The sequence below is a fragment of the Callospermophilus lateralis genome, chromosome 4 (genome assembly GCF_048772815.1).
Source record: "Callospermophilus lateralis isolate mCalLat2 chromosome 4, mCalLat2.hap1, whole genome shotgun sequence".
Classification (NCBI taxonomy): domain Eukaryota; kingdom Metazoa; phylum Chordata; class Mammalia; order Rodentia; family Sciuridae; genus Callospermophilus; species Callospermophilus lateralis.
The window spans coordinates 13549765-13567495 of record NC_135308.1 but is presented as its reverse complement, the minus strand read 5'-3'; the positions used below and the strand labels follow the sequence as shown (position 1 = coordinate 13567495).

The following is a 17731-nucleotide window of genomic DNA, read 5'->3' as shown; positions in this document are numbered from 1 at the left end:
AAGACTGTCTTTTAAAAAAAAAAATTTCTTAATGAAAATGCATAATTAAGAGAAGGAAGCCGGGTGTGGTGATGCACGCCTATAATCCCAGCAGCTCAGGAGGCTGGGGCAGGGAGGATCACGAGTTCAAAACCAGACTCAGCAACTTAACAAGGTCCTAAGTAACTCAGTGAGACCTTATCTCTAAATGAAATACAAAAAGGGCTGGGGATATGGCTCAATGGTTAAGCTCTCCTGGATTCAATCCCCAGCACCAAAAAAAAAGAGAAAAGACAAGGCACAAACTGAGAGATTTTTGCAATGCATGTGTCTTACAAAGGACTTGTGTTCTGGGTACACAAAGAACCACAAATAATAAAAAAATTAAAATATGGTCAAATGATTTTTTTTTAAAAAATAGTTGTAGGTGGACACAATACCTTCGTTTTATTTATTTATTTTTGTGTGGTGCTGAGGATCGAACACAGTGCCTCACATATGCTAGACAAGTGCTCCACCACTAAACTATAATCCCAGCCCCCCTGGTCAAATGGTTTTAACAGGCATTTCACAAAAGAGAATATCAGAATGGCCAATAAACTTAGAAAAGATGCTGAATATAGTTGTTCTGGGAACTGGATATTAAGACCACAGTGAGATACCACTACATACACACTAGAATGGCTAAAATTTTTAAATATGACAATACCAAGTATTTGTGGAGAATTAGAACTAGATATCCTGGTGGGTTTGGAAATTGGTTCAGCCACTTTGGCAAACTGTTAGGTAGTAAACCTAAACATGTCTACCCCATAACCTAACAGTTCCACGCCTGGTATATATCCCTTAGAAATAAGCACATTATTTCACCAAAGAATGCACGAAAGGATGCCACTGTAGCTTTATTAAAAGCTTGGGGCTGGGGTTGTGGCTCTGTGAGAGAGCACTTGCTTAGCATGTGTGAGACACTGGATTAGATTCTCAGCATCATATATAAATAAATGAACAAAATAAAGGTTCATCAACATGTTAAAAATAAAACAGCCCCCAAGCTAGAAACAACCCAAATGTCCACTGATGGTAGAATTGGTACTTATGCGGATCACATTGTAAATTTAAGAAGCCAGACACAAAAGAGCACAGAGTGTCTGATGCATATGATGTTTACTACTCATTCGTAAGAGAAGTCAGAGCAGTGCTTGTTCTGGAGAGGGAATATTGACCCAGAGGAACCCTGGGACTTCTGGAGTGTTGGGCATGATCTGTATCACTGTCTATGTGGAGTTACACATGTATAAGCATAAATAAAAAAAGAGTTGAGCTGGATGCACACCTGTAGTCCCAGTTACTTGGGAGGCTGAGGCAGGAGGATTGCAAATTCTAGGCCAGCCTTGACAGTTTGGCAGGACCCTGTCTCAAAATTAAAACTAAAAAGGATTGGGGATGTGACTGACTGCTGGAGAGCCCCTGGGTTCAATTGCTAGTACTAAAATAAAGAATTTTTAAAAGGAATTGAGCTATACACTTCTGATTTGGGTCCATATGATATATTTCATGAGTAGTTTATACCTTAATGAGGACAGTTGTGAGAAGTTAGAGTTTCTCAGTCACAGAAGTGTTTACCTCTTTGCCTGCAGCCTCTAGTACCATGGTTACCTCTTCAATTAGAATATCACTTCTAAAACCAATATGGGAGCTAACTTCTAAGCAGAGGGCTTGGTGTATTCCTAGAATGAAAAAATTGATGCTTTCAGGATGAACATAGATTTGGTTAAACAGGGAAGGGACAACATCACATCCTGGAATTATTAATTCTAGGCCTGAATACTGTCAGAAGCATTACATCTTAAAATTTCACTCCTTTTTTTTTTTTTTTTATCTCCCTTTGTTTTGTTGAGCTCTTTCTGAAATTTCTTTGGCTTTGTTTTTCCTCTCGTCTCCTGCCACATACAGGAGTCTTTTTCCTCCTGTGGAAATTTTACTGCTGCAGACTTGAAGGAATAACCTCCCTCATTTTTTCTTTTTTATGGGATAGGATTCCTCTTTTTCTTTCTCTTTCAAATTGAATGCTAAAATATTAGAATTTAGCTTTTTAAAAGGAAGACTGAACATTTTTTCCTTGTCTTTTATTTTTTAAGAGACAGGGTCTCTGTATGTTGCCTGGGGCAACTGGAACTCCTGGGCTCAAGAGATCTTCTTGTCTCAGCCTCCTGATTAACTGGGACTACACTCGTATGCCACCATGCTCAGCTTAATTTATTTTCTTATTTCCCTTAGTTTCACAGAAAGAATCAGTAAACTATTTCAGATTGCAGGTTTTTTCCCCTCGAATAAATGTGCAGATTTTTAGTAATTTGTTTATTTATTCTAATTTGTTAAAGATGACAACAGAATGCATTTGAATTCATAGTACACATATAGAGCCCATTTTTCATGTCTCTGGTTATACACAATACCATTCGTGTCTTCATACATGTACTTGGGGTAATGATGTTTATCTCATTTTACCATCTTACCAATCCTCCGCCCCCCACCTCCTCTCTTCCCCTCCCTCCCCTTTGCTGTATCTAAAGTTACTCCATTCCTCTCATACTTCCCCCCCATCCCTATTATGGATCATCATCCTTTTATCAGAGAAAACATTTGGCATTTGATTTTTTGAGATTGGCTTAATTTACTTAGCATAATATTCTCCAACTCCATTCATTTACTTGCAAATGCCAGGATTTTATTCTCTTTTAATTTAATATATATATTATATCTATCTATTTATCTATCTCCATTTCTTTATCCATTCATTTACTGAAGGGCATCTAGGTTGGTTCCACAATTTAGCTGTTATGAATTGTGCTGTTATAAACATTGATGTGGCTGTGTCCCTTTAGTAGTATTTTTAAGTCCTTTGGGTATAAACAGAGGAGTGGGATAGCTGGGTCAAACCATGGCTCCATACCCAGTTTTCCAAAATATCTCCATACTGTTTTCCATATTGGTTGTACCAAATTATAGTTCCACCAACAATGAATGAATGTGCCCTTCTCCCCACATTCTCGCCAACATTTATTGTTGTTTGTACTCTTTTTTTTTAAATTTTAATATTTATTTATTTTTTAGCTTTTTGGCGGACACAACATCTTTGTTTGTATGTGGTGCTGAGGATCGAACCCGGGCAGCACGCATGCCAGGCAAACGCGCTACCGCTTGAGCCACATCCCCAGCCCTGTTGTTTGTACTCTTAATCGCTGCCATTCTGACTAGAGTGAGATGAAATCTTAGTTTTGATTTGCATTTCTCTAATTGCTAGAGATGTTGAACATTTTTCCATGTATTTGTTGATTGATTATATATCATTCTGAGAAGTGTCTGTACATTTCCTTGGCCCACTTTTTGATTGGGTTATTTGGTTTTTTTGGTGTTAAGATTTTTGAGTTCTTTATATACCCTAGGGATTAGTGTTGTATCTGGTGTGCAGATTTTTTTTAAGCAAAATGCTTTTCCACTATTGATTTGTATGGCAATTAGTCATATAAAATATTCTGGGTAAGGTGTGGTGGTGCATACCTGTAATCTCAGCTATTCAGGAAGCTGAGGCAGGAGGATCGTGAGTTCAAAGCCAGTCTCAGCAAAAGTGAGGCACTGTATAACCCAGTGAGACCCTGTCTCTAAATAAAATAGAAAATAGGACTGGGGATGTGGCTCAGTGGTCAAGTAATAAGAATATTTTAGAGTAATAGGAAGTAAAAAGTAAGATGGGTAATGAAAAAAGCAATGTCCTATAGCTTTCTTACTTGAAAAGTTTTGAAAATTTGTTAATCTACAAAGTTGTTTTAATGTAAGCCAAATTTTTATAGATTTTTGAAAGAACAAGCAACAAAAAAATTAAGAACAAGAAACAAAATAATTTTATAGATATGTTATTTGGGAATTTGTTTATAATTCTTGGTCACCTTTTGTGCTCAGGTCCCACCTATCAGTTTTCTTCATTTCTCATTTGAATGGGTGTTTTTTTTATATATATACCAGGGATTGAACTAAGGGGCACTCAACCACTGAGCCATATCCCCAGTCATATTTTGTATTTTACTTAGAGACAGGGTCTCACGAGTTGCTTAGCACCTCACTTAGTGCTGAGGCTGGTTTTGAACTTGCAGTCCTCCTGCCACTGGGATTACAGGCATGCGCCACCCCCTGGCTGAATGAGTGTTTTAATCAATTTAGAATTATTTCTTGATCCTTCTGAAATCTATAGAAATCTTCAAAAGTGTTTGACTAAAGTTACTGCTAACTTTTAGACTTTCTTCTCTCTTATTGATTGACAAGAACTGAGTTAATCATTTTCATATCAGAGGCAGTTCCACAGGTTCATTGGCAAACTGCAGCATTGAGTAGAAAAGACCTTTTACTCTTCATGCAACTTTACTTGAAGAGTTTTTAACCAATAATATCCCATGGCCTTAAAACATATGTTCATTTGTACTCCATCTTGTTCCAAGAGGGATTGGAGTGAGCTACAGTATGCCTGTCATACAGTGAAGTGACATTAAAGCACAAAAGAAATCAAAAATAAAGCCACCAGTCAGCCACAGATTTGACACAAAGCTTCCTAGTAGCCAAAATAAAGAACAAAATTCACAAAAACTGTAAGACAAAAAATCAGATCAGTTAAAAATTGGACTGCAGGGCTGGGGTTGTGGTTCAGTGGTACAGCACTAAAAACCTTTACACTACAAATGGTACTGTCAAGAAAGTGAAAAGACAACTCACAGAATGTGTGAAAGTGTTTGCTAATCTATCTCTTAAGGGACTGATATCTAGAAATTATAAAAACCTTTTACAATTGAATGATGAAAAAAGGCATCACAACTTAAAAAATGGATAAAGAATTTGAATTGACGTTTTTCCAAAGAAAATGTACAAATGGCACATGAAAAGATTTTTGACATCAGTAGACATTCGGGAAATGCAAATCAAAACCACAACGAAATACCACTTCACAGTCACTCCGATGGGTACAGTTAAAAAAAAAAAAAAAAGTGTTGATGAGAGCTGGGAGGAGCTCAATGGTAGAATGTTTGCTCAGCATGTACAAAGCCCTGGGTTCCATTCCCAGCACTGAAAAAAAAAAAGATGAGATTCTGGAGAAATTGAGTCCCTGGTACACTGCTAGTAGGACACAAAATGCTGCAGCTTATTTGGAGAAAACATTCTGGAAGTTCCTCAAATGATTGAACAGTTACTATATGATCCAAAAATTCCAGTCCTAGTTATTTTGCTCTATCCCCCAAGAAACGAAATACATCCTCACAAAAACTTACTTGCAAATGTTCATAAGTGGCATTCTTCATAATAGTCCAAATGTGGATACAACCCAAATGTCTGTCAACTGCATGAGCAATGTTGTGTGTGTGTGTGTGTGTGTGTGTGTGTGTGTGTGTGAATGCTATTTAGCATAAAAAAGAATGAAATATAGGTACATGTTTCCACACTGCCAGGTGAAAGAAGTCAGTAACCTGAGTCAGCATATAATATGATTTTACTACATGAAACATGCAGAAAGGCAAATCTATAGATACAGAAAATAGATGAGTGGTTGATGAGGGTTAAGGGAAAGAGAGGTGAGGGAGGAAAATGGGAAGTGACTGAAGATGAGTAGGATTTTTGGGGAGGGGGTGATGAAAATGTTTGAAACAAATTACAACTATAGATATCTTAAAATTATTGGCTTACATACTTTAAAAAAGTGAATTTTGTGGTATATGAATTTTATTTCAGTAAAGATGTTAAAGAGAAAAGGGGGTAGTGAGATAGTAGAACTCTTGCCTAGCATGCACAAAGCCCTGGGTTCAATCCCCAGTACCACCAAAAACAAAAAGAACAACAAGATGTTAAAGAGAAAAAACTATTGAGTTAGTTTTATATAACTGTTTCTTATACTGTCCCTTAAGATAGGGTGCTGTCTTAATGTCCAATATGAAAAGCAATTCTAGGAGAGCCCACAGTGATGTGATACTAGTACACACTAGTACCATGGAGATTTTTAAACTCTTTTTTAAAGAGAGAGAGAGAGAGAGAATTTTTTAATATTTATTTTTCAGTTTTTGGTGGACACAATATCTTTATTTTATGTGGTGGTGAGGATCGAACCCAGCGCCCCACATATGCCAGGCAAGTTGCTACCGCTTGAGCCACATCCCCAGCCCCAGAGATTTTAAACTCTTAAGTAGACCATACAATTTTAGGAAAAGCTTATTCTCCCACTCCAAACAGTCATAATCCTGGTGTACTATTAGAAAGCACTGTCATTTTCTTGTGCAGTTTATTTGTTTTATGGCGATTAGAGAGGGGTGGCATTGTTTGGTGGACAAACAAAGGCATTTGTAAGTTGATTCCATGCACCATGCAGTTCTGTTTCTCCTCTTGTGGTGACTGTAGAGCCTTAAGAACAGCAAACTTGCTGCTTGTTTTTTTCCCCTGCCCTTGATAAGAAAATTGCTGTTGAAGGGAATGATGGGGCTGTCCTGTAAAATCTTGCCACAACCTGTCACCTTGTCATGTATTAGATTTCTTTATTGTCTGAAAGAGAAGGCACTGATTTTTAGATTGCTTCCATTTCAATCACTGAGGGAGGACCAAGGTAATTTGTCTTCTCTCTTGCACACTGAATGGAAGCCTCTGCCACATCTCTAATCCCAGATTAGATTCTCTAATCCTGAATTTGTATGGGAATTGAATAGTTCTATGCCTTTGCCAGCTTAGTAGTCCATTCTCAGACAAGAAATAACCCCTCACTTCTAACTCACTTTTCTCTCCTTCCAAATGCCAGTCTGTTCTTCAAAGGCCACTCTTTTTTTAACTAAGTAATTAAAAAGGACAGTTGGCCCTTACATAAGTCCTTTAAGAGCAAAAAAAGAAAAGTAGTTTTAAATAAGTATTTTGAATGGGACCCAGCAGCTTGTTTAATATCATCTGAGATATAATAAACTAAAACACAGTTGTGATGTTAATTTGTTTGATTCAACAAATAATTTTCATATACGATATGCAGACATAAACCAGCATTGGCTATTTCAGATGAAGAGAACAACGTTCTGATGCCACCAGGAATGTTTACAATCTATAAAATCTCTGGAGACCTCGTATTTCAACCCAGTCTAGTTCCTCTCAGTAACCCTTGGCTTCTCTGACTAGTGGACCTAATCAGGACGGGGTAGGCTAGCAGCCCGCCCCTGGGGTGTGTGCTGGCAATGATGCTGTTGGTTTACTCATTCTTTTTCTGTCTTCGTTTTTGCATGCCACTGCTCCTGCCCTCTTACAGCCACAGTAGAAGCGGTAGAGGCCCGGGAAGGTATGGCCGTACTACTCTGATAGATGTGCTCATGTGTCTGTCTACAAGTTTTTAAAAACTTTTTCAACATTATAAAACTTTTATTTATTATATCACTAGAACTGTAACAATGGGGAAAGGAATAGATAACCCTATCATGTTCATGTGCCCTGTATTTTTATTCATTTCAATGACCTTCACCTCGGCTAACGTCCTTGCTGGACTGTGTTAGTGTCATTGCAATGACCGAAGCTTAAGCAACTGGTGGTGAGAGGTGAAGAGGTTAATCATATATCTCCTCCACATATAAGAACCATCCATTTGATTAAGAGACTCAGACAGACCAGCCTCTTTATCTAATGACACTAAAAGTTATAAAGAACAGAGGCAAAAGTAGGGTAGAATTTAGTTTGATTCATTTCTGAGGTTGCCCTATGGCACTCAAGCTAAATTATCATTCTTTTGGTGGATGGAGCCTGTTGGAACTGCTAAACCTGTGTTATAAATTTGTTTTATTAGATAAAGTGGTTCAAAATGGAAATTCCTTTTCTTAATGATAACAAAATTTGAATTGGAAGGAAAATACCTAGAAGCTGTGTTGATGGTTCTTATATTCAGTTCCCAGTGGTGCAAGATCAAAAGCTATTGTAAATAAAAAGATAGCTCTCTGTTGCTTTTTTGTTTTGTGGTCAATGTGGTATTTGTGCTTGAAGCAACTTCTCTGTTTAATTTGCTTTGTTACCCTAGGGTTGCCATTTTTCTGGCATTGAGCATGTTTCTGGCCCACTAAAAATCTCTTTCTCCAATGTGTTGGAGCTAAGAACTTGTTACTTGTATTCCAGGTCTCCTTCTGCCATGATTATTTGCATTGATATTTTATGAATATTCATATTGAGATTTTTATGAACATTTCCATTTCTGTTGCCCTTCCTAATGGAAACAGTAGTTTTAGACAAGACTGATTCAATCAAATGTTGCCTTTCCCTTCACCAGTTATGTGCTCCCTGGCCACCTTTCAGTGTGTTCCTAGGATGTTGCTGTGTGCTAAAAATTGTTAAGCTGTTGTTTGCTGCCTAACTGAGCACTCTCCACCCCCTTTCCTATTTTTCTATAGCCATCAGTGGGTTTTCACTTCAGCACAAGATTCGAAGTTTTGAAGAAGCCCGAGGTCTGGACCGAATTAATGAGCGAATGCCACCCCGAAAAGATGGCACAAAACACGATGGGCCAGTGAACTCAGTATCCCCTGCACGCCCAAACCCCGCACACCAGAGCGACCAAGGGAAGAAACCCCTGTGATGTCAGAGTCCTGCTGCTGCACAGGTGGACCCCAAACTCACGAACAAATCTTATTTATTTATTATTGGAAAATGAAACAAAAACAACTCAAAACAACTTAAACCTGGAGGTGCATTCATAATTCATTCTGCATTTATTCTGTAAGAAAGGTGACAGTTTTATAAATTTTTTTAATTTATGTTAAATATATAAAAAGTACATCTGTTTTGTTTTCCCCTTTTTCCTCCTCAATTTTTAGGAACTAATTTGTTGTCAATACATATGTGAAGTCTTGTGCTATAAAGGGACCTTCCCCTAATAAAAGGGCCTTGGAGACCTGAACCCTGGGTTTCTGACTTGAACTAGACAGCCTTTTCTCTTGTTTTTGGAGGGTAATATCTTTCATTTAAGATTAATAGTTTTTCAAACTCAAGATTCTTATTCTTTCTATGTAGTGCCATTGGAGAAAGGCCTCTTAGATTTTAGTAGCTAAAACTGCTTCTTTTCTGATAAAAAACATGATTTTTCTAGAACTTCTAAGCAAATAACCCTGTTTTAGTCAGATTTTTTGAGGCTGTGACTAAAAGACTGGACCAGAACAATTGTACAGAAGAAAAAGTTTATTTGGGGGCTCACGGTTTCAGAGGTCTCAGTCCACAGACAGCAGGCTTCATTCCTCAGAGCTTGAGGTGAGGCAGAACATTCATTGGCAGAAGAGTGTAGCAAAGGGAAGTGGCTCATATGATGATCAGAAAGCAGAGAGAGACTCCACTGACCAGTATAAATATGTATACTAAAGCCACGCCCTCAGTACCCACCTCTTTCAGCCACACCCTACCAGCCTTCAGTTACCATTCAGTTGATCCCTATCAGGGGATTAATTCACTGATTGGGTTAAGATTCTCATAACCCCATCATTTGTTCTCTGAATCTTCATGCACTGTCTCACACATGAGCTTTTGGGGGACACCTCACATCTAAACCATAATAAACTCAAACACTGTTTTTTAAGGGCCAAGAAGAATGTTTTCCAAACCAATATAGTTTCTTCTTTACTCTCAAATTCTTTTAATGTATTCTACTAAAGCCAAATAAAAAATAATGAGGGATTTTCTTAGAGTTACCTAAAATTTGTCCATCTAACCATAAGCATGATTGGTTTGAACTCCCCTTAGAAGTTTGGAGGGAAAAGATTTTTAAAAAGCTTTAGCTGTTGCCAGAGTCTTTCACTTTCATTTTTGAATAGGGGGAGATTTACCCCACCTGCCAAGGAAGTCACATTTCTAAATGTTTTATAAATGCCCTTAGCAGAACCTTCCACAACTAGAAGTATGTATGCCTTTGTATACCATTGCATCAGCTGTCGCTTCTATTGTCCCCATCATCCTTTTGTTTTTTAGTGTCAGTAATTCTGCAACTAACTGAGGTAATAGAAACTGAAGATGGCATGGTCCCTTTGTGAACTGAAAGTCTCGCTAAAGGGCACTGGATGAGTGAAGATTTCCTGGCTCCTAGATCTAATTAGAAGATCTGTCTCCTAACTACTGGGTTGTTTCTCCATCTTTCAACACTCATTAGATTGAACTATATAACAACCTTCATTAGCATATTTTGGAACCCAGAAACAAGTGTTCAGATGTAGTGTTTGACTACTCTTCCCTTGGTTTGTTTTTCATGTCACAACCAACTAATGAAGGAAATTTGGGGGGGGATACTTAAGCCCCCATCTTTGGCTTAGCCTGATCACAGGTACCATGTTGCAGCACTCATTGATGAACTCTCTAATGAATTTGCATGTCTGGAAATATAATATGGAAGCATGGGAAATGCAAATTGACAGACTTCCTTAATGTCATCTGGGATGTGGGAGGCTATCATTGGAGCAAGTGTCTCAGACAGCAAGACTTCATGTTGGGAGCTTCAAGAGACTCCACTGACCAGTATAACAAAAACCAGAAAATAAATAAATAAATAATTTTTTTAAAAAAAACAAAACAACATAATTTTTATTAGAAGAATGAAGATTTAATGCATAACAGTTCCCAGTTTGTCTATGACAGAGATCAAAGCATTCTTGGGGATTAGAATCTGTATGCATGAATTGCTCTGTTCATAATAGAAAGATAGAAAGGATATTGTGGACAGGGATGAAGGATCTCCTCTTGGGTTGTGAGCAAAACATGTAAAATAAGGGAGGGAAAAATCTTAAGTAACTTGTCTTCCCTGATTGCCATTTCTGTATACCCAGAGAGGGAATTAAGCTCTGGTACACCCTTACATCCCTCTCTCCCACCCCCAGGAGTAGCAATCTCTCCTGTGAAGTTCAGCCCACATGACAGATGGTAGAGCAGGGAGTCCCTTGCCCCTTTCTCTTTGCCGTGTGGATTGAGGCTGTACAGTCCACAGGGAAAAAACCACACTTGAGGCCTCCATCAGCAGCCTATAGCTAAATACTCACTGCGAACACTTATGAGCAAAAAAATTTTACCGATTAAAAATAGAGTGATTATTTAGGAATATCTTAATTACCTTCTCAAAAATAAGTGGTATGATGATAAAAGCAAGTTTCTTTGATGGAAAATCACAAAAGGGTATTATACTGGTGCCCACAGAGCTGCTGAGGGTCCTAGAGTAGAGAGAAAGTTCTGATTTAAGAAAACATGAGTGTCAGATACAGCACCCACCAGCTAGCTCTTAAAGGGAGCTAGGGGCTGGGCACCATGGCACATGCCTGTATTCCCAGTGACTCTGAGGTAGAGGATTACAAGTTCAAAGCCAGCCTCAGTGATTTAGTGAGGCCCTAAGCAATGTAATGATACCCTGTCTCAAAAAAAAAAAAAAAAAGGCTGAGGATGTGGCTCAGTAGGTAAGCACCACTGGGTTCAATCTCCAGAACCAAAGAAAAAGGTGGGGGAAGAGGAAGTTAGAAAATTGTGCTGGATTCTAAAAGTGAAGATACTGCTTCTGTTCTGTATAAAAATAGGTGGGTATTTCAACATTTTAGAAAGTCATGTGCTAAGTGTATCCATGTGATACAGTTAACAGGAGATTTACTGGTTTAACCCCTAGTACCAAAAATACGTGTGTGTGTGTAATGGAATGCTACAGCTTTGCTTTTCCTTACAATCTCAAAATGACATTTTGGTTATGGGTACAGATATTGTTGATTTGCTGGGCTTTTGTCATAAATTTTGATCAGCAAATATTTCTTGTCACATACTGATGTATTTGTTAGTCTCCTTGCCTAGGACTCAGTGTCACACTGTCCAGGGATGTCCACTTTTTTTCATATCCTTTTACCTGTGTTGACATCACCTTTTCTGGTCTTCTGTGAACAGCTGCCACCTAAGCAGGTTTCTCTCAGTGGCAAAGACTTGTTTTCTTATCCTGATACCTTAGGTAGGGTTTCCTGACCCTGCTCAAAATAGGAAGAGAAAGATCTTATTTGTTTGGCCACTAGAATATTTTTATTTAATGTCATTAAGGAGCAAGGACAGGATTTCTGAAAATTAGATAGTTTTGGAGTCTTTCAGAATTGACATTATTCCTTAGATCTTCTAAGTGGTTTTATTTATTTTTCTTAAGAGAGAGAGGAGAGAGAATTTTTAAAAAATATTTATTTTTCAGTTTTTGGTGGACACAACATCGTTGTTTGTATGTGGTGCTGAGGATCGAACCCGGGCTGCATGCATGCCAGGCGAGCGAGCTACGGTTTGAGCCATATCCCCAGCCCTCTAAGTGGTTTTAAAACCAAGCTTGAGGCGACTGACCTCTTTATAGGCAGAAAAAAAAAATTATAACCATCTGAGATACAGCTGGGCTTGCTGCTCAGGATCACTACTCCAGAGTCACTCTAGCCTCAGAAGAGGGAAAACTGAAATCTAGATTTTTTTTGCTGTATTGTATCTCTAAATAAAAATACAAGCACTAGGCTGGGACTGTTGGTCAGTAGCAGAGCTCTTGCCGCACACGTGTGAGGCACTGGGTTCAATCCTCAGCATCACATAAAAATAAATAAATAAAAAATAAAGGTATTGTGTCCATCTACAACTAAAAAAATATTTTAAAAAATACAAGCACTTCAAAATTAAGTTTGTCCTTACCAACCTGGGTGATCAGTCAGTTAAACTAATTTATGAAGAACTTGCCCCACATTGACTAATCCTAGTTTTCCTTTGTATTTCTCCCCGATCTTTGCATTGAAAATTATTTTCTATCCCATAAAGACTTGTTGAGATGGCATTCTAGAATACCCCATATTTAGTCTAGTTGTTATAGTAACACTGGAATCCAAGTTTCTTTCAAGACATTCAGCTTTCCCTGCCTAGGCAGAAAAGAGCAGAGCCCCAGTCATGGGTATGAGGCTCCAGTTTCCTAAGTTATTTGTGGTTATAAACCATGGGTTCCATCTTGTCTGGTACCTGGCCCCATCTTTTCTGAAATCTGCTAGACCTGGAGTAAAAGGCCACCTACAACTGGCTATTCAGAGACTGAGAAGGGTCTGGGTTACGTGGTAGATGGTTCTGAAGCATGGTGTTGCCATGGTCCCTTTGAGCCTTGCTATGATCCGAGGATCAGAGGAAAGCTTCAAGAAAGAGCAGATGTTGCTGGGTGTGGTGTCACCTACCTGTAATCCCAGCTGCTCAGGAGACTGAGGCAGGAGGATCACAGGTTCAAAGCCAGCCTCAGCAAAAGTGAGGCACTAAGCAAGTCAGTGAGACTCTGTCTCTAAATAAAAATACAAAATAGGGCTGGGGATGTGGCTTAGTGGTCAAGTGCCCCTGAGTTCAATCTCTGGTACCCCCTCCCCACAAAAAAAAAAAAAAAAAAGGAGATATGTATAGTGGAGAAAGTTGTGTAGCCAAAGGACAGGGTTGTTACTCTTAGTCTCTGGGGTGCCAGCAGAGAACCATATTAGAGCTTTGTGCCATTGACTGTGTGAGTGAGAGCCTGTGTTATGCTGGGACTGGGGACCTGCTCTGCCTCTATCCAGCCAAAGTGAATGGGGTCATGTTAGCTGCCTTCATCTATGCAGTCACAAAGGTGAAGATGATCCTGAGCATATACTCCCTCTTGGGAGGCCTTGGCCTCACGCCCTGGCAACCGTGGCAAGACTTGCCAAATAACACCTTTGTCTGAGACGGGTTATGCAGCTTCTCCTCAGTGCCCTCATGACAAGTCAAGGTGGCTTCAGATCAAGAAGCGAGAGCAGGACTCAGCGCATTTCCCCGCGCTGCTCAGAAGTAAGGCCGTGCACACTGCCTGCCTGTAAGTTCTGGACCAAGTTCCCTTCATACCCTTGTCACATCTCTCGCCCACCGAGCACCCTTTTTTGCATGTTAAAACGAAGCACAAGTAACAAGGCAGCCATAGGTTTTTGATTTGGGGCAATAAAGCCATGCTTTTTCTGTCACAGAATCTTTTGAAGAGGCTATGGTGGATACAGTATTTCCCCTTCTCTGTGCATTGTACCCAGTGGCTGTGTTTCCTAATAGAAAAGTCAGCCAACTTTTGCTAAGAAGTTCCCTGGTTTTGCTTCCTGGGTTGGGAAGTGGTCAGATGTTTGAGGCTGGCTGCTGGTGTAATTTTTTAAGGTTCTTCTGAATGATGGCTTATTTGCTAGCACTTAAAAATGACCTGCTTTTTCTTGCTTTCAGTTACGTTAAAGAAAATGGCAGAAATGTTAGGTTGGCAGAAGTCAGTTAATAAGTCTTTTTTGTAACTTTGTTAGACCTTTCTTACTGTAAATTGGAAGTCGTCTTTAAGATTAAAAAAAAAAAAGAAGGAAACTTCCTTATAATTGAGTGATAATTTATTGGCTCCCTGTGTCTTTATTTCCTGGTGGAGGTGTTGATATTTGGCTCTTACTCATTTAATAATTCCAGGAGCAAGGGAAAACCTGGCTTGTGATATCTGGCTTAGTCTCTGGACAATGCCAAGGAATTCCGCTCCCAAGGGAGTTCCCCATAGCAATAGAGGATCCTCTCTCCTTCACCCCTCTGTTTTAAAGTACTTTTGTATTTTTGTGTTTTTCCCACTCGAAATCCACTCCCTTGCTCCTAGCTGCCTCCTGGCCTTTTGCCCACTACTAAGTCCTGCTCAACCCCACACCCTCTCCTCCTATGGCTTCTCCAACAGAGGCTACTACTTGAAGAAAAGGAAGAAAGACATCCCAGGAATCTCGAGTCTTTACAAAAGATAAAAATAGGCTTTTATTATAGTAATTTAATAACCCTGCATGTGATCCTAACAATAGATGTGGATGAATTCCAACTTGGAAGAAGTCAAAGCCAGAGAGGAGTTGAGCTGGACTACCAAGAACAGGAAGTGCAAGAACAGCCTTTCAATTTCTCTGAAAAGTAGAAATGTCTTGAGGTGCTATGGATTCACAAGGACAAATAAGTTCTCTGGGCAGGTGGGAGACTGGGGATGGGAAGCACCAGGGCCTGGAGAGGGAACTCTACAGATCCCGGCAGTTGGGGTGGAAAGGCTAAATCCAGGCCTGACAAACCCAAACAGCAATTGTGAAGTTAAATATAGCCACAATAAGGTCATGGTGGCAGTTTACAGGCCAGAAAACGTTCCCAGATATCTAATGGCACAAAAGCTAAGTTTATGTGTGGTGGGTTCTGTTATCCTAGTGGTATCCTGAATTAGCAGCATCCTGTTCCTTAGCTAAAGCCTCAGGAAGATGAGGTGATATTTGCCCTGATTTGCAGGGTTGTAGGGAGCTTTTTAAGATCCTGGGAATGAAGGGCTGCAATGCGAATTTATGTGGACCTTGCACTAGATCTAGATGGAGTCCCCACTGCTCTAATAATGTACAGTTTTTTTGTTTTGGCGTTGGTTGTTTTTTAAATCACAACTTTCAGGTCTTAGGAAGAAAATCTATTTAATGTTGATACAGTGGGTTGACAATTTAATGGCAAATTAAGTCGCCTTTTAATGTTGATGCAGGAGAAAATTCATTACAGAATTCAAAGAGGCGGGAAGACAAGGTTGTCCTTTGTCTGGAGGCCGGAGCACTACCTCATGTTGTCCCCTGGCCAGTCAGCCTTATCACCCTCCCCTTCTCAGTTTACCCGAGTGGGAAAAAGGCTCAGGCAGACCTCATTCTCCAGCTCTTGGTTCTGTGCCCTTCTCTGTGGCCAACTTGACTTGGCATAGTTTCCCCTCTGAGGTCACTGCTTATTTGTCCTTCTCTTATAAAGCTGACTTTCTAAAGAGCTGAAGCCACTTGCTCTTCATCCTTTTTTGGAAATAAAAGAGGTTCCTCCAGCTTAGTTCTTCTCAAAGACACCCCATCTGCACATTGTACTCATTTGCTTGTCCCTGAAAAGGGAGAAAGAAGTCACATGATGTCACTGTCAAGGTTTCCTTTGGGGACAGGCCGGATAAACGGGATGAAAGGCTAAGTTCTGTCACAGCCTTAGGAGTTTGGATGTGACTGACCGAGGTCCCTAGATAGATTCCTGTTACATCACGGGTGTGCTATGGGAAGCTCATTCTGTACTTCTGTGGGGTTCCATGGCCCCAACATGACCCTGCTTGGCCAGTACTGGTGGGTGCTTTTTCACTCACAGTCACTTCACAGTGACTAGACCCAAAAAAACTTGGATTCCAGATGGGCCAGGTCATGCCATTGTTAGCACAGGAGGGCCTTTGAAGCCTCAAAGTGGGTCACTTTCACTTTTCTCCCTTACTCCACCCTGTTCCTGTGAGTGATTGGCATGGACAAGGGCCATTAGTAGAACTTGGCCAGTACTGCAGGAGCTGGAATCAGCAGAGGGCCCAGGAGAAAGGATGGGGCCCAGGGGATGAAACAGAGTCCAGAGCTGCCCTGATATGTCCAAGGTGACTTGGTTTTTCTTCCTCACTGTTGTGTCACTGTGGTCACCCCTTTAGAGAAGTCCTAACTGCTGGACTTCTTTACTCTAAGCCCTTCTGGTCTGCAGGAAAATACTCTTGTGAGAGCGCAATAAAAAAGGGCTCAGAGCCTACTTGAAGAATGTACCAGAGTCATCCCTGGGCAGGAGAATAAAAGGGACAGCAGATGTTCTTCCTTTATTTAATGTGAGGGGATTGGGGCCCAGTGCAGGAGAGATCTGAGTGCAACTAATGGCAAGTTCCCAGCACTAGAGAAAGACACGGAGTGTCTGTGTGTCTGTCTTCTGTGATCTCTATCTTCCCTTTCCCTACTTGGGAAGAGAATCCCAGTTCTCTGTACCCTACCCACCTGGTCTTCCCTGTGAGAGGAAAGGGTAACTTACACTTCCTGTTGGTGACAGAAGTTGCTTTTCAGAATGAATTGCTTTTTTCCTCCCATCTCCCTCCACATGAGGATATTGGTAGTGCTTGGCTCATCATGCCCTGAAATTGGGGTTGAGGACAAGGGTGCTGTGGGGGGATACAGGCAAAACAAAAGTTGACTGCCAGGGTTCCGTGGCACATGCTTGTGATCCTAGCGAGTCTGAAGGCTGAGATTAAAGGATTGCAAGTTTGAGGCTAGCCTGGGCAACTAGCAAGATCCTGCTCAAAATAAAATAAAAAGGACTGGGTATGTAGCTCAGTGTTAGACTGCTTGCCTGGCATGTTCGAGGCCCTGGGATCATTCTCCAGTACCGAGAGGAAAAAGAATTTTTAAAAGTTGGTGGCCTTGGGCACAGGTGAGGATCCTGGTGACTGGAATCAGATATCTGAGAAAACAGAGCAGTTATATAACTGTGACTATGTTTACTAGGGCTCAGGTGGCTGAGGAGGCTGAGGCAGCCCCTGACCAAAGGCAGCAGCAGACTTAGTAAGTGGCAGGCTCACGGGGAGGGCGGTCCCCCTCAGACAAGAAAGCCAGCAGGGGCCGTGCCCAGGGGATGAAAGGAATCTGCCCTGGGGCTGATCAGGGCCTGTTATCTGGGACACCTTCACCAGCTCTGCCTGGCCCGGAAGCTGTTCCAGCCACAGAAGCAGACCAGCCACAAGGAACTGAAGTCAGGGGTGGGAGGTAGGAAATCCGACACCTGAGATACTTGGCTGAATCTCAGAACCTTGCTACTTTCCTACTTAATCTATTTTTCAAAGAGGAATTTTCCCTAAATATGGGCAGAAAAGGAGGAAATGTTCAAGTTTCCTTTGTTTTTCTTGCCCAGTGGTCCC

General features: G+C 40.5%; 1 protein-coding gene across 2 annotated transcripts in view; it reads left to right on the top strand.

Annotated features, from left to right (window-relative positions):
- Ppp3cc (protein phosphatase 3 catalytic subunit gamma) overlaps positions 1–8943 on the top strand; it is a 71347-nt gene extending 62404 nt beyond the window's left edge. Inside the window, exons 13-14 of one of the 2 annotated variants that reach the window (XM_076853601.1) lie at positions 7295–7324; positions 8418–8943. In XM_076853601.1, the coding sequence (XP_076709716.1) occupies positions 7295–7324; positions 8418–8602 (215 nt within the window). In that variant the 3' untranslated portion in view covers positions 8603–8943. The remainder of the gene's footprint in view (positions 1–7294; positions 7325–8417) is intronic. The other variant, XM_076853602.1, reaches the window with a different exon arrangement.
- Positions 8944–17731: the final 8788 nt, after the last annotated feature.